The following is a 25,340-nucleotide window of genomic DNA, read 5'->3' on the forward strand; positions in this document are numbered from 1 at the left end:
CTAGATTTTTTATTGTCTTTTTTAATTAATTTTTTTTCTTCACAATAATAAGCATGTTGTAAACACACATAATTATAACAACTAATAAAATAGCTTTAAAACGTCAAGGTTCAAGAGCCCAACTAAAGTAAACACTGATCTCCACCGTGGTAGTGAAAAAAAAACATCTAAACCTCTGCAACTCTCTTCTGTAGACGTCTGACAGAAATAAATTCAGTGTGGTAATAAGTGAAGCTGGTAATGCTGTTTTAGGAGTTTAATCAGATCTTGAGAGATTTAATGTCTTCTTTTATTTCAGTTGATTTTATCTAAGGCTGTGGCTGAAGTCAGTTGTTTTTGTGTTTTTCTTCAGCGATTTTGTTTGTTAACAGCTGGTGTTCATCACTAATGCTCAATCAGAACGTGATCAATCATATAATTATCTCATTAACTCAAACACTCTGTAGTGTTGACACATTATAAGTGTTCATTTAAAACTAAGGATTTTGCTGTGGGTGCAAAGGGTTAAAGATGCACAATGAAAAAAAAACAGCATGAAATGTAATTTAACAGTAATAAACTGTAATTAATTTATGGCAACACACTGTAGAAAAACAGTAAGATGCTGGCAATTAGAGCTGCCAGTAGATTACTGTTAATTCAAGAAAAAACAGTAATATACTGTAAAACACAACAGTCAGATTTACTAAGCAAATCAAGTTATTTTCTCTAAAATATTAGTGAATGTTCATATAAAAACAATTATGCAAAGTCATTAACTGGTAAGGAGAGTAAATATTTAATTGTGCCTAACTGGTGTGTTTTTGTACAAGAGAGATCTGTTAGTTTAATTTAGTTTTGTGGGTGACCATTGTGCTGGAGAGTAGAGCTTGTGCTTCAGGCAATGATGAGCCGCAAACTCTGAGGTTTTGTTGCTTTATTTAAAGACAGTCATTGTGGAATTGCTGATATAGTGACAATCTCTTTATTAAGCACTTTGTTACACAAATTTGTACTTTTGTTAGTTAATGACAATCTATAAAGACTTGAGTAAAAGTCAATTGCTTCCTTAATACACTTTAAGTATTTGTGGGTTTATATTAAGAAATATTTCTTCTTAGTGGACTCAAATTAAATAAGTTCAGTGTACTAACACCATACAGTATAAACAATAGTTTTTTTTTTTAACTCAAATGGTTTGAAGCAATTGGTTTCCAAAATAAAATGAGTTACCACATGGTATAATAACGGTAACATACTGTAAAAATGAAGAGCTGTAAATTAACGGTAGAGAGCTATAAAATAACAGTATAATGCTGGCAACCACAGCTGCCAGTAGATTACTGTTATTTTACAGTGCGATTTTTTAGAGTGTGTCATGGTTGTCTCACCATTTCACGATTTAGGATAAACTTTTATTCTTTTTATATTGGAAATGCATTGAACTCTGTTGCTAAGATTCAGCAATCAAGCTTGCACATTCATAGCCAATCTCTCTCGACTGGCGCAAATCTAAAATCACTACATAAACTTCTTATTAAACAGTTATACAAAAATAACACTTCCTTTGAAATGTAAGGTCTTTAGTTTTTGGTGATCAGATTCAACAATTGCACTTGTGAGCATCAAACTGGGCATTACAATGTAAACAAAATGTAGTGCACAAACAAGCTGCATATAATTTTCTAAATGTGGTATAACTATAGAATGCTTGTACAATTAATACAATATATTTTTATCATGGCTCATTCACTCCCCATTCTCTCTTTTGGTTGGAATGAATCTAAATCAATGGAATTAGTTCATTACACATCAAGATCTAGCTGGAGAGAGCATATAATGAAAGGACCATGAAATTAGTGTAGAAAGTGAAGACATCTTTTTGACCCTCACACACTTAGACACAGCTTCCTTAAATGCGCGCGCACACACACACACACACACACACACACACACACACACACACTCCACTCGTCCACACAGAGCAGAACATTGAACAGGATTTTGTAATGTGGGTATAAACCTTGATGAGTTTGAGGTTGTGGGTGTTGCCTCACAAAACATTAAAGCACGTAAAAGTTGTACTGATGTGTAGTTTGTCGTGTTGGGTTTAATTTTCATTCATATTGTGTGTGTATTTAGTCTCTAAACTAAAGCCACTGTTCTGAGACTCTTTAAAGATGTAACACTACTCTGCGCCACTAGAGGGAGCTGGATAGGGACGAATTCCAATCGGCAGTGAACATCCCTATGTCCTACTCACTCTGAAGAGCAGCCTACCCAATTTCATATATTTTTCAGAAACCATTTGAAACATCTGGAAAGGGAGAATTCATAGACAACGTAATTTTCTAATTTTCAGAGTTTTCTGAAATGATCCATTTCTGTGGCGTCCCATTTCCACAGTATTCTTTAAGGGAGCAAAAACGCCGTTTGACATCATCCCGAAACGAAAGTGAAAGCAGGAAAAAACTAAAGTGACGCCATCACGCGGATTTAACTTATACGGTCGCGTATTTGGCGGTAAGTGCACAGCAGATTCTTCATGCATTCTTCATGCAGCATATAATGAGCTGCTATTAGGGTTTATTCTTTGTTATTGGATTTCATTTCCGTATCCGTATCCTATTTTCGAGGGATAGGTGTAAGCGATAGAAGGACAAAATTCAGCAATGCCTTTATAAAATTGGATGCATGTTATAAGCAGGGAATCTGATGAGCATCTGAACGCAATGCGTTCAATTATATTTTCAGAGAATATGGCGATACTGGAGGACAAATTACAATATGCACCCATACTGATGATGCATAGGCATACTTTATACATGCAAGCATTTCAGAATATATAAACGTCCTATGGAAGTAAAACGCTGCAATTTAGTGCATTGCATTCAGACATTTCTCTTCCAGATTAATTTTAGTGCACAGATTTAGCGTTACTCTATGTAAACACTAATAAGAAAGGAATCAAATAAACGACTGGTTGGTTGTTGATTCTGTTACATAAATACGGAAGAATTATGCGTGCTGGTTGTCAAACATGTAATTACAATAATAACGGCGATTGAATTCGACAAAGCTAAACAGCAATGTTGCAGTACTACACATCTGTACGCCTATCGGAATTATCTTGCTGTATTAAATAGCAAAAAAAGAAAGGCTGAGCAGCATAGATGCTAAAGACTTTAATGGAAACGCCCACAGCTGCCATGACAACAGCTGCACTGCATGGTAGGCCTATTACGTCTGTTTGATTTTAATTGTTTTTCTTTTAATTCTCTTTATCCTTATTTTAGCTTTTAAACTATGTTTCTGCATAAAAGGTTTGACAAAAATTCTCCAGCAGTCTTGGATGATGGCAGTTCCACTGCATTGAGACTCCTCGAAGAGACAGAAGATTAGGACATTGCCTCTAAAATGAGTCAGCAAGAGCAGAGAGAGGAGGACACTGCCTCTAAAATAAGCTGTGATCGTCCCACGAAGAGTCAGGCCTCTACCAGTGATGCAGAAATTACCTCTGAGCCCAAGTAAGACATTAAACATTTTAACATTTGGCAGACATTTTTGTTCAAGTGTCCTAAATGTGTCATTGGATGCAAAATTCACATTTACATGTTATTTGAACATAAATGTGTGTTTGCAGTGTGTGTACACATCCAAATATTTAATCCCTAAAAATAATACCCCTTTTTTAAATCATGCCATTCTCTGCTTCTTGTCTGTGTGACATCACACAAACCCAGGACGCTCCCACAATAGTTGACTGGCACAGCCGTCTTACCTTAGACCCGCCCTGAGTGAGCTGTAACAGTCCGAGCACCATTATTTCGACACTGGAGCAGGGACATAGATACGGATGGCTCCTGAGGTGTTTTGTTGATGGATGCAATAATGAGGGTGACCATACGTCCTCTTGCGTCTGGCTGGGATTTCTAAATCGCCCAAAATGTCTGGGATTTGGCTTTTGCTTTCTACAGTCGCCATCCATTTATGTGCAGTTCTGTATTAAAACCATACTCAGGACTGTTTTCTTGACCACTCTTCCATTGAATTTTGGGCAATTACAGCCTGCTCACTCAATCATTCTAATATTTAATATAATTTTCAATCATCAGGGAGCCCCTATCATATGCAAAGTATTTGAATCTCTTTTGAATGAGCAGCTATTCACTTTCAATTTCACGATCACATGCACTGTGTATAAAGGGAGCACATCTTACAAGATCAGATACAGAGCCATGCACAGACATTTTGAGGGAGCAGTTGTAAGGGTGGCTTCCAACAGTGGTTCAGGCTGTAGGACTGCCGAAGGACTAAATAAATGTTATCAGCACGATGGTATAAGTCTGTACATTTCTAGTCTAATACCACCTACTGCCACTTATACCAACGACGGAAATAAGCGCAGTTATAATAGCTAAATATGTGGGAGAGCGTTGCTATTGAGTGACTATATTGTATTGCAATAGGTAGCACATCAATGTTAATGTTGAATTAAGACTAGTTAGCACATCATTTATCATTAAGATGGTTTAATAACAATGTTTCGTTATGGTTACACTTAAATTGGTTACACAGTAGATGAAAGATGGTAAAAATAGACAGTTAATTGTACCCGAAATGTACATGTATGTGGAATGTTACCTGAGAGAGAGAAAAAGAGGGGGGAGGGGGTAGAGAGAGAAAGAGAGCAGAGCCCCAAGAAGAGAGCTCCAGCAAAGAAAGGGAGAGCAAGGTCAAAAGAAGAGCCAGAGCAACAGTTGCAGTCCTCTTTTATCCTTTCCCTGACCATGTGACTAAAACCCAAATGTGAGACATTCAAACTGACCAATCAGCAAATTACAGCTTCACCCTCTGTAAAGGTGTTACAATCAGCAGACCCCCGATGTATACACATTTTGGCCTACAGGCCTTGATCACTATCAGCTCCTCTGTGTCCTCAGGAGTGCCAAATGGCCCTTTTGTTCCTGAAGTAGTGTTTGGGGCAGGAAAGCAGAAATCTTTGATCATTTTCAACCTTACAGACGCCCCTTGGCACCGTTGGCCACACCTAAAAGAGGCAAAAGGTGACATAGTCCATAGAAACATGCTTTCTGTTGTGTGCAGATGTCATCTTCAGACTTCTAGTCCAGGCTTGTTGCAATTGCAGTCGGTCAGTCTTTGTTTTCCCTTCAGCTTTGTGTGAGAGAACTTCATCAAATGGTATTGCACCTTTCATTGATATGCAAAATCGACCATTGAAAACTTCACAACTCCACAGAACAGGAACTATAGTGGTAGAACACACTTGTTTCTCTTTCTGAGGAAGGACACAGGAGGTGAATGTGTGCCTCAGGGACCCTGTAAATCCAAAAGATCATATGGCACAACAAACAGTAAAGATATACACAGCATTTGTCAATGATGTGGTCAGATTGAATTTGTCTCTGGCAAAAAGCCCTTAATTTAAATTGATGTATTTAAAAAGATGGTCAAGGTAAGGACGAAAGATAATCTGAAAAGCTCTGTTTTTGGAAACATTAAAATAAATTGCATTATAACAACATCAACAATTATTGATTTCATCACCCCTTCATCAATAAGAGTATCAGCAAAATATTCAGTGTAACCAAATACAGAAAATCAATTGTCCAAAAACAATCATTGTTGCAACTAAAATATACAACACACAAAGAAGCAGCAATGAAATTAGTTTTAGAAATGTTTACATGATATGTCAATGCAAATTTTCATACTTTGACAAAAGTGAAAAATACTAATTTGCATTTTAAGCAACTTGGTGAGACAAATTGTAGCTAAATGATTAAGCAAATTAAAAGAAAAACAAAACAAACAATAACTGGATGAAATATGCTATTGAAGTACATTTTAAGGCAGTATCAGACAGATGTAGATTTCACTCTGTGTGTGAAGATCAGGTGAGGTTATATGTGTCTGTACTTAGCTGTGGTTATGTGTCAGTATAATCATGCTCAAAACAAAGGCATGGAAGTTTTACAATTGTGATGCAAATTTGGTCCTGTTATAACAGGGAGCCAGCATGGGAATTTGAGTATGAGGTGTGGTCTGGCTCAAAATACTTCCACATCAATGCCTTTGTTTTTTGTTAAGCATGATAAAGTGAAAAGTTCAGAGTGAATTAAACCTGCTGTGAGGAAAGCATTTTCATTGTTAAGACAATTGTGAAATCACACTGTGGCCACATGGCAATTCTATGCTCCTGTACATGGATCACTGCAGCTATATTGAAAATAGCAGAGTGTACCAATTAGGAGGCAAACAAATTCAACATACACACATGCAACTTAAAGATGCCAGTACTACAATTATTCCAATTTTACACAAGACGCACGGTCTAGTATGCATGTAGCATCTACAACCTTTTACCTAAGTGTTTCCCACACTTACAGTAAAGCAGTCGTGTTTTTAAGGAATAAACTCAACTAGTCTATGTGTACATGTAGTATCACAAACAACTATACTGTGTGGTCTATACTCACAATGTGTTTAGCACAATTACTAACTTGAAAATACAAACAGGATCCTTGAAATCGGGATGTTTACATTTTAAACGCATTGCTATTAAACTGTTAACCCACTAGCAAGTGAAGTCAATAGCTGGAGGCCTTGCATGAACAATGCAGTCAACTCACTAAGAGTTTTACCTGAGGATGACTTGTTACATGTAAACCACTGACCTTTAACTTTAGAAAGTGATATCCTATGTTTCAGAAAATAAGGTCTACCCCTACCCAGTGACCAGCATTTTTCCTCTGTATGGCCTTTTTTGTGACAGGAGCTACACAACCTGCTATCTTTGCCACAGGGTTGTTTGCTGCGTTCTGCTGGAATTTGAGAATTTTCATGACTCTCCAATGCTTCCTTTACACCATGCGTTCTGGTACATGACTCTGCGCTATTGCGGTGCTGCATCACCTTAAGAACTGAAATCGGCACACTTTCATGAGCAGTGTCACATGCTTCCTCTTTACTAAATAATCCAAAATCATTACAGCAAGTCACCTCCTCTAAGAAGTGAACATGCTTTTTTTCCCCATCGCTGTTAAGCATTTTGGGAGACATCAACTTTTGTGCATTTAGCTTAGCCTTGAGATCTGCAATAATGCCCTTGTGGTTTTTACACTTTTCACTCAGCGCCAACTGTTCAGCTAGTAATGTATCTAACTGTGATTGAAGATCCTGAATCTTTGCCTCTGACTTTTGTGCTTCTGCATTTTTTGAATGCAATTCTTTACATTTAGCATCTATACTTGAAGATAGATGTGTCAACAAATCACGTAGCCGAGTACAGCTTATGAAGTTTAAAGCCTCAATTATTTCACCATGTTTTGATTTCTTTTGATGTTTGCCAAATGCATTCCACCAATTAAGCATTTCAAAATCTGAACATCTAGTATCAATAAATTCTTTCTTAAGTTTGCACAAGATAGGTTCAACTTTTTCGCTCCATAAAGCAAACAATATGTCACTTTTGTTAGAAATTTTCCCTTCCATCCCCGAGGAGATAATCTGAATGTTGTCGGACTGTACAGTAATGGGACTATTGAAGCTACTCACAACCTTCTAATTTCTATACCATACAAAATGGAGATTGAAAACATACTTACCCACTCCGTAGGAAGAAGGCCAGCTTTAATCTATCCAAAAAATCAACTAAGAAAAATATCCACACTCTGATTACCGACCAAAGTAAATCTCAGAAAATTCACTGCAAGGGATCCCGGGTTTCGGCACCATCTGTAAGGGTGGCTTCCAACAGTGGTTCAGGCTGTAGGACTGCCGAAGGACTAAATAAATGTTATCAGCACGATGGTATAAGTCTGTACATTTCTAGTCTAATACCACCCACTGCCACTTATACCAACGACGGAAATAAGCGCAGTTATAATAGCTAAATATGTGGGAGAGCGTTGCTATTGAGTGACTATATTGTATTGCAATAGGTAGCACATCAATGTTAATGTTGAATTAAGACTAGTTAGCACATCATTTATCATTAAGATGGTTTAATAACAATGTTTCGTTATGGTTACACTTAAATTGGTTACACAGTAGATGAAAGATGGTAAAAATAGACAGTTAATTGTACCCGAAATGTACATGTATGTGGAATGTTACCTGAGAGAGAGAAAAAGAGGGGGGAGGGGGTAGAGAGAGAAAGAGAGCAGAGCCCCAAGAAGAGAGCTCCAGCAAAGAAAGGGAGAGCAAGGTCAAAAGAAGAGCCAGAGCAACAGTTGCAGTCCTCTTTTATCCTTTCCCTGACCATGTGACTAAAACCCAAATGTGAGACATTCAAACTGACCAATCAGCAAATTACAGCTTCACCCTCTGTAAAGGTGTTACAATCAGCAGACCCCCGATGTATACACATTTTGGCCTACAGGCCTTGATCACTATCAGCTCCTCTGTGTCCTCAGGAGTGCCAAATGGCCCTTTTGTTCCTGAAGTAGTGTTTGGGGCAGGAAAGCAGAAATCTTTGATCATTTTCAACCTTACACAGTGGCCCAAACCAAAAAAAGGGGCACTGAGCGGGGAGGGTGCTTGTTAATACAAATTATCCAGTTGGTACAAATATACAATTAAAAGAGAAGACAGCAGACTGTAATGATTTCTGATAAGAGTTGGCTATCCCTCACTCTCTGAGCCTGCTTCTGCCTTATCTTCAGTAGAAGCAGGGGAGAACCCAGCGGTGTGTCTCCAGAACCCAGCAGTGTGTCTATGAAGCGTAACAAATCCATGAAGCAACCACCTGCATTGAGTGATGAACCACTGACCTCTGACCCCAGGTAAGACACTAGTCACTTTTACATTTGACAGATGCTTTTATGCAAAGTGACTTGAGCCTAAAGTAAGATTCAGATTTGATCCAAATGGTTGTTTTTGCATATAGCTTTGCAAAGTAATTCCTAAACCTCATGCTAAGTTAATGAATATAAATGGCAATTGTCAATGTAAATTCGGCAGTGCATTAAACTACCGTATATAGTACGTTTGTGTAAAATGCAGGTATGTGTGTGGTTTATCAGCATCAAAAGGAGGAAGAGAGAGAAATCAGAGTCTCCAGAACCCAGTAGTGTGTCTGTAAAGAGTGACAAATCCATCGACAGACCCCCTCGATTCAGTGATTCAGCAGTGACCTCTGACTCTTTGTTAGTATAAACATTTATTTGCAACTTTATATTGTGCATCTCAGATGAATAATGGTTTAACATTAAACATTAAAATAGGTTAATCAAAATATGCACTTAATAATGCACATAATCATATTCAATATTCTGAACCCTTGTTTATACAAAGCTGCATTTGAACATACTCATTTAGTATTTTGTCATACTCATTTTGAATTTTAATATCTCAGGGTGGAATACATTTTAGATGGTCTCTAAGCATCGTTTTAATGGCTGTAATTATCTTTTTGCAGAGGTGAAATGCATGGCACAGATATAATCAGCTCATCTTCTACACCCCACTATCAGACTCATATCAGGACTGGAGACCTACAACGAGTCAAAGACCAGCACCAAACCAGCATGAAAAACAAATACGAGAGATTATTTGAAGGAATCAAACTTCAAGATAATGAAACTCTTCTGAACAGGATCTACACACAGCTCTACATCATAGAGGGAGAGAGTGAAGGAGTGAATGAAGAACATGAGGTTTTACAGATGGAGAAAACATCCAGAACAAAGCACTCAAAAGGCACTCCAATCAATTGCAATGCCATATTTAAAGCCTCACCTGAACCAGGATGTGAGGAGAAAGACCAAATCAAGACTGTTCTTACTAAAGGCATCGCTGGAATCGGAAAAACCGTCTCTGTGCAGAAGTTCATTCTGGACTGGGCCGAGGGAAAAGCCAATCAGGATGTAGATTTCATGTTTGTGCTTCCATTTCGAGAGCTGAACTTGATCCGAGATCATCAGTACAGTCTTCACAGACTTCTGCTGGACTTTCATCCTAAACTTCAAGATCTGGACTCAAAGATTTATGAGGAGTGTAAAGTTGTGTTCATCTTTGATGGTCTGGATGAAAGCAGAATCACACTGATGTTTTCAGATGATCAGAAAGTTTGTGATGTGACTGAGTCTTCATCAGTGGGTGTGTTGATGTCAAACCTCATGAAAGGAGAACTGCTTCCCTCTGCTCTCATCTGGATCACCTCCAGACCAGCAGCAGCCAATCAGATCCCCTCCAAATACATCAACCGCCTGACAGAAATTCAGGGATTCAATGAGACTCAAAAGGAGGAATATTTCAGGAAGAGAATCAGTGACCAGCATCAAGCCAGCAGAATCATCTCACACATCAGAAGAGCAAGAAGCCTCCACATCATGTGCCACATCCCCGTCTTCTGCTGGATCTCATCCACTGTGCTTCAGAAGCTCCTGAAAGAAGATCTGAGTGCAGAAATCCCTCAAACTCTGACTGAAATGTATATCCACTTCCTGATGATTCAGATCAACATGAGGAACCAGAAGTATGAAGAGAGAGATCCAGAGAAACTCCTGCAGTCTAACAGAGAAGTGATTGTGAAACTTGCTGAAGTGGCTTTCAATCAGCTGATGAAGGGTAATGTGATGTTCTATGAGGAGGACCTGATTGAGAGCGGCATAGATGTCACTGATGCCTCAGTGTATTCTGGGATTTGCACTGAGATCTTTAAGGAGGAATCTGTGATTCATCAGAGGAATGTCTACAGCTTCATTCATCTGAGTGTTCAGGAGTTTCTTGCTGCTTTCTATGTGTTTCACTATTATGTAATCAACCATATCGATACATTGCAGTTTTGTGATGTGATGCATAATCTGCATAGAGATGCAGTAGATAAAGCCCTAGAGAGTGATAATGGCCACCTGGATCTGTTTCTGCGGTTCCTGCTGGGCGTCTCACTGGAGTCCAATCAGAGGCTCTTACAGGATCTACTGACACACACAGAGAACAGCTCAGAGAGCATCAGGAGAACCACACAGTACATTAAAGAGAAGATCAAAGATGGACACGGACTCTCCACTGAAAGATCCATCAATCTGTTCCTCTGTCTGCTGGAAGTGAAAGATCAGACTCTGTCCAGAGAGATTCAGGAGTTTGTGAAATCAGACAAACACTCAGAGAAGAAACTCTCTCCTGCTCACTGCTCAACAATCGCCTACATGCTTCAGATGTCAGAGGAGGTGCTGGATGAGCTGGACCTCAAGAAATACAACACATCAGATGAGGGAAGAAGAAGATTGATACCAGCTGTGATCAACTGCAGAAAAGCCATGTGAGTGTTTAAATGTTATAATAAAGATTTCTTTCTGAATATAATTTTAGTTTGTTGTGCTGACTAACGTATCTATAATTTATATAATTTGTAGAGTGTCTTTGACTAGAGCTGATATTGGCTGATACTATCAAAATACAAACTGCAGAATGAGGTTAAGAATTAAACTACTCTTTTGTTGTACTCTCTTTCAGTCTTTCTGTCTGTAATCTCGATGTTCAGGGTTGTGAAACTGTATCATCAGCTCTACAATCCTCAAACTCTGTCCTGAGAGAGCTGGATCTGAGTAACAATGACCTGCAGGACTCTGGTGTGAAGCTCCTCTCTGATGGACTGAAGAGTCCAAAATGTCAGCTGGAGATACTGAGGTGTGTAATAAGAATGAAGTACTGAGCAGTTGGTCATAATGTTTATGTGTGTCTGTAGTTGATCTGTCTGTGTCTGTAGGTTGTCAGGCTGTATGGTGACAGAGGAAGGCTGTAGTTATTTGTCTGCAGCTCTGAGTTCAAACCCCTCACACCTGAGAGAGCTGGATCTGAGCTACAATCATCCAGGACAATCAGGAGTCCAGCTGCTCAAACACAAACTGGAGGATCCAAACTGCTCACTGCAGATACTCAAGTATGTGGGGCAGTATTTTTATTTTATTTTACACTAATACTAGTAATCCGGTTTAATATCAGCTATGCAATACAAAGTTAACAGCTGTTGGTTTTGTACTTCATGCCTACCACCATGATGTTTTTACTATTATTAATTTAATGAACAAAGCCGTACTTTATGTTGCAGCACCAAATCAAAAGTGTTGCATTTAAGAATAGTTTTTAAGGTAGATGAAGACGTTGCAACATTTCTTCAATGGGTTTTGTAAAAAAGAGTTCGCTTTAGGAGCACAGTCTCATTTGAGTAAAATTGTTGGTTAGGTTTGAAAACCAAAAAAGAAAGATTTAAGTTTTTTTTTTTTTTTTTATTCTTACAGTTGTAATGGCCTTTTTAACAGGTTTAATAATTAGTCTAAATGGCTTCTGTTTGCAAAAGGACTGTTTGGAAATCAAAGCTCTTTTTTACAGTTGAGGTTATGAGATACATGCACCTTGCAGTATCTGCAAAAGGTTAACAGAAAAAGAAGGCTAAAAAAATTGCATTTATATTTTCTTTAAATACCCCTAATATACTGAATTGTTACCTGGATGATCTTGTGTTTTGTAATACAGTAGTTATTCATGCGTTAAACTGCCTATATTTCTTCATGAAAATTCTCCAAAGCCCACACAATCTTTAGTTTTCCAACATATTCTGCATTTTGAATAATTAACAACAGTGACTATAAGATTTTGGGATCTGACATTTTGGGTCCATCATTTCCTATAGTTCTATAATTTATTCTTTCTGTGTTATGGATCCTACTGATTTTGATAAGCTGATATTTCTTTAGAGGTCTATCAGGTTATTTATTAGTTTACAACCAGAATCCTGTATTAGGCTACTTTGTTTTCTGCTACTTTTCACACAAATGATTTAGCTAGTTCTTGCACACGTTAAACAAAACATTCATCATTTGTGGTTTTTATTTGTCTCTTTCTAGTTTGGACCACGGAGAACCTTTCAGAATCACACCTGGACTGAGAAAATGTAGGTCTTGTCTCTTATTCTCTCCATCTCTTTCACAAACACGCACACATGCACACACACACGCGCGCACCACGCACACACTCACACACGCACACACACACACTGGTTTACATGTTTTATGGGGACATTCCATAGGCGTAATAGTTTTTATACTGTACAAACCTTATTTTCTATCGCCCTACACCTACCCTACACCTAAACCTAGCCCTCACAGGAGATTGTGCACACTTTTACTTCCTCAAAAAAACTCATTGTGCATGATTTATAAGCCTGTTTCCTCACGGGGACCTGATAAATGTCCCCACAAGGTCAACATTTACTGGTATTCCTATCCTTGTGGGGACATTTGGTCCCCATAACGTGATGAATACCAGGTGCACACATACACACACACACACACACACACACACACACACACGTTTGTTTTTGTGAATTGTGGGGACATTCCATAGGCGTAATGGTTTTTATACTGTACAAACGATATTTGCTATCACCCTACACCTTCCCTACACCTAAACCTAGCCCTCACAGGAGAAAAAAACTCATTGTGCATGATTTATAAGCCTGTTTCCTCATGGGGACCTGAGAAATGTCCCCACAAGGTCAAAATTTACTGGTATTCCTATCCTTATGGGGACATTTGGTCCCCATAACGTGATAAATACAAGGACACACACACACACACACACACACACACACACACACACACACACACACACACACACACACACACACACATATCCTTCATGTATCTCTCATCTCTCTTCTTGTCTTCAGATGCATGTAATCTCACACTGGATCCAAACACAGCAAACAATCATCTCATCCTGTCGGAGAACAACAGAAAGTTGACTCACGTGAAAGAGCCACAGCCGTATCCTGATCATCCAGAGCGATTTGAGCTCTATGAGCAGGTTCTGTGTCAAGAGAGTCTGACTGGACGCTGTTACTGGGAGGCCGAGCGGAGCGGAATGGCAGCTGATATAGCAGTGACATATAGAGGACTCAAGAGGAAAGCAGGGAGTAACTGTTGGTTTGGATACAGTGACAAAACCTGGAGTCTGTACTGTTCAGCTAATGAATTCACTGTCTGGCACAATAATATGAGCAGGAATATACCTGTCCGTTCGTCCTCTAAGAGAGTCGCAGTATATCTGGACTGGCCAGCTGGCACTCTGTCCTTCTACAGCGTCTCTGACACACACACACTCACACACTTACAGACATTCAACTCCACATTCACTGAACCCCTCTACGCTGGATTTAAGGCTTATGATTCTGAACTGTCTATTTGTCAGATTTAGCAACCTGTTGTGGGAATCAACAGAGACAATGCAGACAACTGAGATAAGCACAAATAATTACAAATAGTTGCTCATCAAAGGTATGAGAATGCAGTACAAATTACTGGCATGAGAATCTATTTGACCAAAGTAATTTATAATTTTAATACATTTTTTGTCAAACATTTCATACCAGCATTGTCCATAATACTGAGTTTACTGTACACTGTTGCAAGCCAATAGGAACAAATATAGCACAGTCAGCCGGCATAAAACTAATTTCTCACTTAAAATTAAATTAAAAGTTGGAAAACATTAGTTTAAAACATACTTTTTTTAAAACTGACAACCAGCTGCAACATTCAGACACCATCATTTTTTTTTTTTTTTTGCTTTTTGTGATCTGTAAATAAGAAAGAAAAGAAAAAGATAATAACCATTAGAACGACACCAGAGTGTGTAAATCATTACAGATTTTTCATTTTTAGGTGAAATGCCATTATTGAGAAGCGTGTGTCTCATGATTGACTATAATAATAAAATAATAATAAAAATACAAATAATACAAATAATAATAATAGTTATTATTATTATTTAACAATAAAATTATGTATTAATTATTTATTTACTATTTATTTAATTTTTACATATTCGTATTATTTCTTTAAAATATATTGTTAGTCTAAAATATTTTGTTATAAATTACATATAATTAAATTACAGCAAAAAACTAAATTGCAAAATATAAATGCACACTTTACATATATTTAATGAAATAACTGCCCATTTCTGACAAACCTTTTCAAGCATTCACAAATATCCATGCATTTCATTGTCCAAGACCTCATACAAATTAAAATAAAAGATTTGCTACTACATACTTGTGTTTGACCAATTTTTTTTTTACATTTTAATTTGCTGTGATTTTATAAAAGCTACTGTGGATTATAGTTTCAGAGGATCCACAGAGTCCGTTTTCTCTCTGTTCAGTACACAAGGCAGTTAAGATAATCTCTAAGTGATTGATATGATCCTAGTTTAAATGAGATCATCTTCTGCAGCACTGTAATGTAATGTGTTGTTAAGTAACTTTTGTTTCATCCGTTTAACACCAGTGTCATTGCACATCTTGTGATATTGTTTGCCAGACATAGCTACAGTAACTAAAAAGGGTGTTTTTAATTGATTTATTTTTTTAATCAAAGGGTTATTTGCAGTTGCACTGCATACAGTGTTTCTATATTTTATTTTATATATTTTTTTTCCTCATTGAGGGCCTCCAAATGACAAATGCCACCTCTGAATATGTCACCATTTGCACTGAGGTTCCTAAAGCATCTGCCTTTCAATTTTAATAACATTATATTGCCTCTGTTCTTGTCTTTCTTTTCTTTCCAGTGAAGTTTTTTGTGGCTCAAACAAAAACAGCGTCTTAAAGGAAAATGACACAATAAGATTTAAACAACTGGCGGACACCTATAAGACAATAGCAGAAGAAGGACCAGATGCATTTTACAGTGGGTCTCTGACCCAGGATATACTGGATGAAATCAAGGATGCAGGTTATTTACTGCTTAAATGTGATTCTTTTCATATATAAGGGGTCAAGAAGCTTAATTTTATGAAAGCATGCAAATCTGTCTGAATCTTTGTGTCTTGTAACACAGGAGGGATAATAACACGTGAGGACCTAAAGAGTTATAAGCCAGTGCTGAATGAGTATGCAGTAAACTTCACTGTGGGGAATTATATATTTCTTGCTCCTGATGCTCCATTCGGTGGACCTGTGCTCGCTCTGATATTCAACATACTCAAAGGTCAGCGAGCATCTTTTAGGGTTTTGTTCTTCTGATATTTTTAGTCAGTTTGTTAATATCCCTCACTGAGAGCTCTCTTCTCCCTGTTATTACTTGACACGCCCCCTACTGCTGATTGGCAGCAAGAATAGTATCAATAAATAACTGGCAGATTATTATCCTCATCATTTCCCAGCATGGTAGAGGGTTCAAACTGAATTAAGGGAGTAATAATCTGGCAGGGTGATATAATTCAGCAAAGCACTAGCCATTTGAGGAACCTGAGGAATCACAGAAGCTGTGCATGTGAGAGACACGTTCAGATCAAAGCTATTACAGTTTACATTCTCTGTGATCCTCCAAAACAACAGGCAGACAATGCACAGACACTTCATCTTTCAACATTAAAATTATGAGATTATTTCATAGTCTGAAAAGCAACAGTTGTAAAAAAAGCCATAAGACTTGCTCTTCTCTTATATAAACAGATACACAAAGAGTTATTTTAAAGTCAGTCTGTTTCTTCGATTTTAGTATTTAGTTATTTTACAATTTAAGGATCAGTTAAAAAAATTAAACATCTGATTTCAGGTTACAACATCTCAAGCAGCAGTGTGTCCACAATAGAGAATAAGATTTTGACCTATCATCGTATGATAGAGGCTTTCCGCTTTGCTGATGCCCAGAAGAGTAAACTGGGAGATCCACTGTATGAAGACCTCACTGAGGTGAGTTCAGCTCAATTTATGGACTCCTTTGGCCTCTATCAGATATCTGCAGGCTATAATGGGTTAGTTCACCCATAAATAACAATTGTAGGATCCCGAAGGGGCAAAATGAGGAAACTTCCTCCATAGCAGATCATTGTGACTCTTTCAGGCGCCAAATATCTAATCCTCTGTTAAAAACACCCCACCATTTGAAATTATAGCAAAATCTTTACCCAATATGCAGAGGTGAGTAGTCCAGGAGTCAGTAAGTACAAGTCTTGACATATTTTCATTCCGCCCATGACCTGATTTCACCAGAGATGGGAACAAGTCACAAGTGAGTCTCAAGTCAAATCCCAAGTCCTCAAAGAGTTAAAGTTAATGAGTTAATAATTAAGTGACCAATTAAATGATGATTGTGCATTAGTGATGAACACCTGCTGTTACTGTGAATTACAGAGGATCAGATGTTGATGTTTTATTGGTTAAAATGATGCCACCATCATGAAGATCAGTGTTTGCTTTAGTTGGGTTCTTGACCCTTACCAACATTAAAGTGTTAATTTTTATTCTGTGCGACTGGAAAATTGTTCAATACTGAACATTTGTGCATCAATGACTTAAAAAGAGTGCAATCGTAGCTCAGTTGATGACTTCTGCTATTAATTAATTTGAGAGATCATCAAGAAGAGATTTTACATTTAGCTATTAAACATTCAAATATTTAAAATGACACCATATTATTGCTCTAACAGAGAAATTGTGCTTTTCTTCTTTTTCATAGCTCACAATCTTAATCAGGACATTTTCACAAAATCACTGTTTCAGCTCAGGCTTTTAGACTTGAACACTCATCATACTATCCTCAACAGTGGTGACAAAATCCCTTGATGCTGCAGTGCATGATGGGATTTTTTTACCAAGGTGTAACAGCATGCATTGCAGCATTAAGAATTTTGTTAATTGTCCCCATAGTTAAGATTTATATGCCGGTTCTTGATGTCTGTGTGTGTAAAGACTGGATGATTATATGTAAATATGGAATATAGTTCAAATAATAAAAACATTACGTTCAGAAAATACTGTAGTTTCATACAATTATTCTTCTCCTTATTCATACTTTCAGTGTTTCAGATAAAATTCCCAATGTCATTTCCATCAGCATATTGACATCAAAGGTTTCTAATTAAAAGCAATGGAAGACCCTGCACATTGAAAAATATGCCAAGGTGTTCTGACCAAGCGTCAATAAGGGATGTGTTGGACTATGCTGTAGATCCTATGCTGATACTGTTCCAGTCACTCTTATCCATTGTTTCCTGTCTTGGTTACACTTCTCTTTACTGATTGTTGTATTATTATTATTTTTTACTGATAATACTCACCTTAAAATATTTGAACCAAACATGATGTACGTGGGGATATGACACACAAGATCTAAAGACACCTGCAGTTAATGCCATAAAACTGATGCAAGTGAATCTCACATGTCATGGTCAGAAGATGAATAAACATTGGCACAGTTTTCAATTTTGGGTGAAATTACGTTTGGGAGTAACTTACGTTAAGAAATCATTTTCTCATAGCTTTTCACTATTCCAATATTTTGTCTTATTATATTTGTCTTATCTTATTTCACAGATTGTTAAAATAATGACTTCAGAGAGCTTTGCGGATGACATCAGGAGTAAGATTACAGTTTTTCTCAATTGCTTAAACACATTTCTTGAAATTGTGCCTCTTATTTGCGAAACTCTAAACACAAATCCACAACTTCTAACTCAATTCCCCAAACTTCCTATATTGAGGTCAAAATGAAGCTCTCCACTCAAAACAACTCAATCTTGCTGAAAAACCAAACTTTTCTCTCAGACATGACACACAAATCCTCAAAAAAACACACACTACAACACAGTTTTACACACTGATGAGATAAATTCAAAACAATACTACAAAAACAATAAAAATAAAAAACTTTTCACATGATAAACACAACAAATGTATGCATTTGCAAGTGTTTTATTTCTTAATTTACAGTAATGTACTGTAGAAAACAGAACAAAACAGCAAACAACAACAAAAATAATTATTCTGCCCAGCATCCTGTGTTTGGTCTGGGACAGGCCAAAGAACCTCTTCAGCATCACAGGCTAAATTAGTCCTGGCCAGGCAGCAGGGGTCAAATCCTCTTGCATGCCTGATTCAACCCTGGCACCCATCAACTAAAATATATGAGACTGCTTGTCTTCTTTCCCTTGCCCTTCCTGTCTCTTCCATGTTGTCTTATTTACAGATTTTCTCAATTGCTTAAACACATTTCTTGAAACTATGCCTCTTATTTGCGAAACTCTAAACACAAATCCACAACTCCTAACTCATTTCCCCAAACTTCCTATATTGAGGTCAAAATGAAGCTCTCCACTCAAAACAATTCAATCTTGCTGAAAAACCAAACTTTGCTTTCAGACATGACACACAGATCCTCAAAAACAAACACACTACAAAACAGTTTTACACACTGATGAGATAAATTCAAAACAATACTACAAAAACAATACAAATAAAAAACTTTTCACATGATGAACACAACAAATCTATTCCTTTGCAAGTGTTTTATTCCTTAATTTAATGTACTGTAGAGTACAGTACAAAACAGCAAAAAACAACAAAATAATTATTCTGCCCAGCATCCTGTCTTTGGTCTGGGACAGGCCAAAGAACCTCTTCAGCATCACAGGCTAAATTAGCCCTGGCCAGGAGCAGGGGTAAAATCCTCTTGCATGCCTGATCCAACCCTGGCACTCATCAACTAAACTATATGAGACTGCTTGTCTTCTTGCCCTTGCTCTTCCTCTGTCTCTTCCATGTTGTTGTCGTCATCGTCCTCCTTCTCCTCCTCCTCTTCCTCTTTCACCTCCTACTCTTCCTCTTCAAAATTACACATTACTGTATGTGGGATATTGATTGAAAAAGACTGGATAGGATTCACAGTTACACTTGTAGTGGTCTGACAAAAAATTAAAAAATAAAATAAAAGCACACAGCGTCATTGTGAAACAGAAAAAAAAAGAAATATGGGCACAAAGGTGAAAATAAAAATAAGAAAGTCCACTGTCAGAATTTTTAACTCCTGTGTTGTCCTCTGTCTATATGCTTTCCAATGGAAGGTTCATGAGATGTACCTTTGATCTATTTCAGAGAACTGCTTTATCATTGGTTGATCTATATTATCTTCATTAGTGAAAGTCAAGATTCACTTGAATAATTCATGGCAAATTTACAAAAAGTCTAATAGAAATGTGTAGAATATATGATTGACAGTTTAGGACAACTAGATCAAAAATTTTGCATTTAGGTAATGATTTATACGATGAGCTAATGACTTGATGTTTTGAGGGGTAAGACTATTGCACAGAGAACTACAGTATATAATACATTTTGAGCAACATGACAATAGCAACTGATAATGTAGGAAACTGCAGACAAATGTATATTTCATTTCTGATCTGAGAAATGCACCAAAGTGAGAAAAACTTTTATCCTTTTATCTCCATCGAAGGTTCTGATTGGTGTGTGCTAAATTTTGACTCCTAGTGTTTCCAGTTGGGTAATTGTGTGCTAATTGAGCTCAAACTTCGCAGACTTGAGTGAACAATATTGAATGCTTGTGCTTTCTAAATGACCTCATGGTGTAAGCACTGAGAAATGTAGGGATTTGTGTGTAGAGTTTTGAAGTAACAGTTCACCAAATATAACTCATGTGTCAAAGCAGGGAATAGTGTTTATAGTTTAGGGAAATGGGTGTGCTTTTTCAAAAATGGCGTTATAGTTTTGAAATTTTAGTTCAAAAGACTGGTTATAGTGTTTTAGCAATTGAGAAAAACTGTAAATAAAAATAAGAAAGCCCACTGTCAGAATTTGTAACTCCTGCGTTGTCCTCTGTCTATATATGCTTTCCAATTGAAGGTTCATGAGATGTGCCTTTGAGCTTTTTCAGAGAACTGCTTTATCATTGGTTGATCTTTATTATCTTCATTAGTGAAAGTCAAGATTCACTTGAATAATTCATGGCAAATTGACAAAAAGTCTAATAGAAATGTGTAGAATATATGATTGACAGTTTATGACAACTAGATAAAATTTTTTGCATTTAGGTAATGACTTATACGATGAGCTAATGACTTGATGTTTTGAGGGGTGAGACTATTACACAGAGAACTATATAATACATTTTGAGCAACATGACAATAGCAACTGATAATGTAGGAAACCGCAGACAAATGTATATAATCAGTTGTATGAATGTGCCAAAGCAATCACAACTTGATCAAAAGAAAGAGAAGCTTTTTATGATGTGCACAAGAGACTAGATGATGTGGATGTTGAACAAGTAGTTTTGGCAGTTTCATTTCTGATCTGAGAAATGCACCAAAGTGACTGAGAAACACTGTAAGCTGACTTTGGCTCTTTTATCTCCATTGAAGATTCTGATTGGTGTGTGCTAAATTTTGACTCCTAGTGTTTCCAGTTGGGTAATTGTGTGCTAATTGAGCTCAGACTTCGCAGACTTGAGTGAACAATATTGAATGCTTGTGCTTTCTAAATGACCACATGGTGTAAGCACTGAGAAATGTAGGGATTTGTGTGTAGAGTTTTGCAGTAACAGTTCACCAAATATAACTCATGTGTCAAAGCAGGGAATAGTGTTTAATGTTTAGGGAAATGGGTGTGCTTTTTGAGAAATGGCGTTATAGTTTTGAAATTTTAGTTCAAAAGACTGGTTATAGTGTTTTAGCAATTGAGAAAAACTGTAAAGCTGACATCAAACAAATCAACTATGAGCAGGAGGACATTGATGGTGTACCTGATGACCATGGCACATCTCACCTGTCTGTCCTCGCAGAAGATGGGAGTGCTGTGGCCGTCACCAACAGTATCAATAACCAGTAAGAGAAATATAAAGAGACAAAGAGAGCAGTGATCCTTAAAGGTGCCATAGAATGGAAAACTGTATTTACCTTGGCATAGTTGAATAATAACAGTTGTGTACATGGACATGACATACCATGAGTCTCAAACACCATCGTTTCCTCTTTCTTATATAACTCTGGTGTGGCAAAAGACCACTGAAAAAGAGGCCAATTCCAACACAACACAAACTATGATGTTATAGTCTTGGGATCATTAATAGTCATGGCCCCAACGCTGTAGTATAACGTTAGACAGAGCATGTGCGATCACAAATCTCAAAAGTGTTTAGTTTTCTTTTGTGTTTTCTTGCGCTTGAACAAATACACACTAATAGTGAGCATCCTTGAAACATGCTCTTCCAAATTTAATTTTATGAAACTCTGTTGCTTTGCTATTATTTTCAATATTGTTGTTTGGATATTTCTTGTATTCCCACAGTTTTGGTTCTGGAGTGATGTCAAACTCAACAGGCATTATATTTAATGACCAAATGAACGATTTTATTGATCCTGAGCTGATAAGTGCTCATGGCAAAAACAACTTAATTAAGCCAGGTATAAAAAAATAAATAAGCAAACTTGCATGGCTTGAGTTGATGACTATTATGTAGAGGTAAACCCACCAATATAAATATTAATATTCATATGTCAAATGCTTTTTGTTTTGAGAAAGGTAAAAGGCCACTTTCTTCAATGTGTCCCACAATCATATTGGACAAACACAGCAAACAAGTCAAAATGGTGGTCGGTGGTGCAGGTGGGACAAATATCACTACGTCAGTTGCTCAGGTAACGAAAACACTGAAGCGGTACATTGACATTCAATCATTCTGCACTATAATTCTGAATTGGTCAGTGTCTACTCATGTATGTTTCAATAAGTAAACAATAGTTTGCTGTAATTTTTAAAATGTATTTGTCCCTTTCCCCTCTCCTGTGTCTCTTCTCCCAGGTGATCCTGAATTACCTGTTTTTCAACAATGGCCTGCAGGAAGCGGTTAAAGAGCCCAGAGTTTATATCAGGGAAACTGAGACACGTGTAGAAGATGACTTTGATAAGGTGAGAATTCTTACATTTGGAATAAATGTTTGTCATTTAATTAAAATCACAAAGTGAGAAAAGTGATAATTATACACATTTTCTCTGTGTATTTGTATTTCTGAATGCAGAGTGTAATTCATGGCTTGAAGCTGAAGAATCACACTATATATCACACTTCATTATCTGATAAGACTTCATTATCAGTGGTCCAGGCAGTTGTACGAGAGGGGGACAAAATCTGTGCTGAATCTGACTACAGGAATCACGGCTGTCCTGCCGGATACTGAGCACTGCTCCTGTGCCCATGATGGTGTAGTCAAATGACTTTAACTCGGCAAAAGTGATACCTCAAAAATTGTTTGTTGGGGTGTTTTATGGGTGCCAATATAATATGAGCAGATAACGTGCAAAATTACACAAATTAAGATATTACACAGTCACTGTAGGACATCAGAGTGAATCAGACAATTCAGACGATTCGATTAGAAGTGTTGAAGCACTTCTATATACCTAAATTACACAGAAGAGGAATAGCATGGCCCGACCCCATCATAAATTTGTTGTTTGATACCCTGCTGCCAGCCAGCCAGAAGAATGTCTAACCAACTAACTAGGAGCTTTGAGAAACTTGCAACATTAACACAAAAAGGACACTTGTTGATGATCCCAAGGAAGGAGATTGTCAAATTTGGGACAAGTAACCAAGAATAATGGTAAAAGAGATGCATATCATGAACATCAAATGAGGAAAATCATAAGCAGAGATTTTGTTTGGTGGGCTCCCCGATTCAGGACAAAGACCAAGCTCCTTCTAGACCTTCAGGTTCAGAGAACATATCATCATGTTCTGAATATGGCACAGAAAACTGCCTTTTAATGCATTTATGCACCTAAATGATGCTAAAAGGACTTATGAGCAAATTGTCATTTCTGTGCTGGTTTAAGCAATTGCACAAATTGCTATAAACTTGGAATTTCACATTTTCACTCTTCTAAACTCATTCTTTCCTCACTGTCTTTCCTCTTTAACCTGTGTGAGTGTGTGTGTTTATGTGTTACTTTATTTGTCTTAGATTTATCCAAAAGTCAATAGGCATTGGCCCACCCAAATTGACAGCCCACCCAGTCAGATCCATGGAAATAAATTGGATATATAAAACAATAAATCATAATAATATGTTTTAACATTTCATAATTCAACAATAATTATTAAAAAAATGTAATGTTTTCTAATGCATGATTCTAATATTTTATACCATAAAAAAAAAAAAGTTAATTTGTGCTGTAACGTCTTTGTTTTGTGTTTTTGCCCCAGCCTTAGTTTCACTCTAATAACATATAATGGAGCAAAAGTGTTTAAATCAAATGTTCACAGTTCAGTTGCATGATAAATGGACTCTCTTTAACTTTAAATTGTTAAACATAAGCAAACATATCCATAAAATAAGCAACAATAACAAGCCAAAAACAACAATAAGCCAAACATACTCGGTGACAATTCGCCACAAGAGGGAGATATTCTTCACATTAACCCCCAACCCCCCTCCCCCATAAAGAAAAAAAGTCACCTTGTGTGATGAAAACAAAAGTAAACGGTAAAAGAAGAAATTGAAGAGACGCCAGTCCGCAGATATGAAACAACACATCTAGTGCACTTCGGTCTGGTACATTTTGTGGTAAGTTTAGAGGTTATTATTTGACAAATAAGCTATTTTTATGTATACAAAAATAAACTACAGTTTAGGATTCTATACTTCCTTATGAAGGGTTTTAAATTGGACTACAAATAATTGAATGTGTACACTATTTGACATAAGCAAAATTATGCAAATCACTATTTAGCTAGATTAAAGGGTTGATTGTATATATATATATATATATATATATATATATATATATATATATATATATATATATATATATATATATATATATACAACACAATGGCGCATATATATATATATATATATATATATATATATATATATATATATATATATATATATATATATTGTTGTCCATTGGTTTTCATATGTATAGGCAGAAGATTATATATAAATTTTATAAACTAAAATCCTGTCAAATAACTCCAAATTACTGAACTAAGATATGTTTCACATCTGATTGTGCTAATATTGTCAAAACACAAAAAGTTTACATATAAACAATGTCTAAAATGAAAGTAAAATGCATGTGTGCCTGTATATTAGATGTGTGCAGCTCTGAATTGACACTACTAAAAATACTGCCTCTTCTCATTAAAAGGAGCGTTTGCCCAAAGATTATAAATGTGTTATTATTTACTCACTCAGGTGCTGTGCCAAACCTTTATTAATTTCTTTCTTGTGCTAAACATAAACAAATATATTTTGAAGAATGTGGGTAAACAAACAGAAGCTGGTGCCCATTGAATTTAAATGATTAAATAGATAACATTCAACAGAAAAAAAAAAATAATAATAATAATAATCAAAACAGTTATTATGCAGGTTTAAAACATTTTGACAGTGAGTAAGTGATGGTATAAAAAATAAAACACTATGACCGAATTGACCAGATGACAACATTTTTAATTTTGGCTGAAAAATTATTTTAACTGTTAATAAAACAACAAAGAGAAAAATCACTCACTGCTCTTGAC

At 36.7% G+C, this 25,340-nt stretch overlaps 2 protein-coding genes across 2 annotated transcripts; both read left to right on the forward strand.

Moving 5' to 3' along the window:
* Window positions 1-3,314: 3,314 nt before the first annotated feature.
* On the forward strand, window positions 3,315-15,059 carry LOC141336632 (NLR family CARD domain-containing protein 3-like). Its single transcript, XM_073842335.1, has 8 exons — window positions 3,315-3,506; window positions 8,667-8,786; window positions 9,027-9,149; window positions 9,422-11,266; window positions 11,461-11,634; window positions 11,714-11,887; window positions 12,852-12,898; window positions 13,676-15,059. Exons 1-8 carry the CDS (start codon window positions 3,397-3,399, stop codon window positions 14,200-14,202), a joined length of 3,120 nt encoding a protein of 1,039 aa, XP_073698436.1. The 5' UTR covers window positions 3,315-3,396; the 3' UTR covers window positions 14,203-15,059.
* Window positions 14,291-23,811, forward strand: LOC141336803 (glutathione hydrolase 1 proenzyme-like). Its single transcript, XM_073842530.1, has 11 exons — window positions 14,291-14,295; window positions 15,517-15,743; window positions 15,849-15,998; window positions 16,569-16,705; window positions 18,329-18,386; window positions 19,480-19,505; window positions 21,524-21,633; window positions 22,097-22,212; window positions 22,331-22,446; window positions 22,610-22,717; window positions 22,828-23,811. The coding sequence occupies exons 1-11, from the start codon at window positions 14,291-14,293 to the stop codon at window positions 22,984-22,986; spliced, it is 1,212 nt and encodes a 403-aa protein (XP_073698631.1). The 3' UTR covers window positions 22,987-23,811.
* Window positions 23,812-25,340: the final 1,529 nt, after the last annotated feature.

Source organism: Garra rufa, chromosome 6 (genome assembly GCF_049309525.1).
Source record: "Garra rufa chromosome 6, GarRuf1.0, whole genome shotgun sequence".
In the NCBI taxonomy this organism is placed as follows: domain Eukaryota; kingdom Metazoa; phylum Chordata; class Actinopteri; order Cypriniformes; family Cyprinidae; genus Garra; species Garra rufa.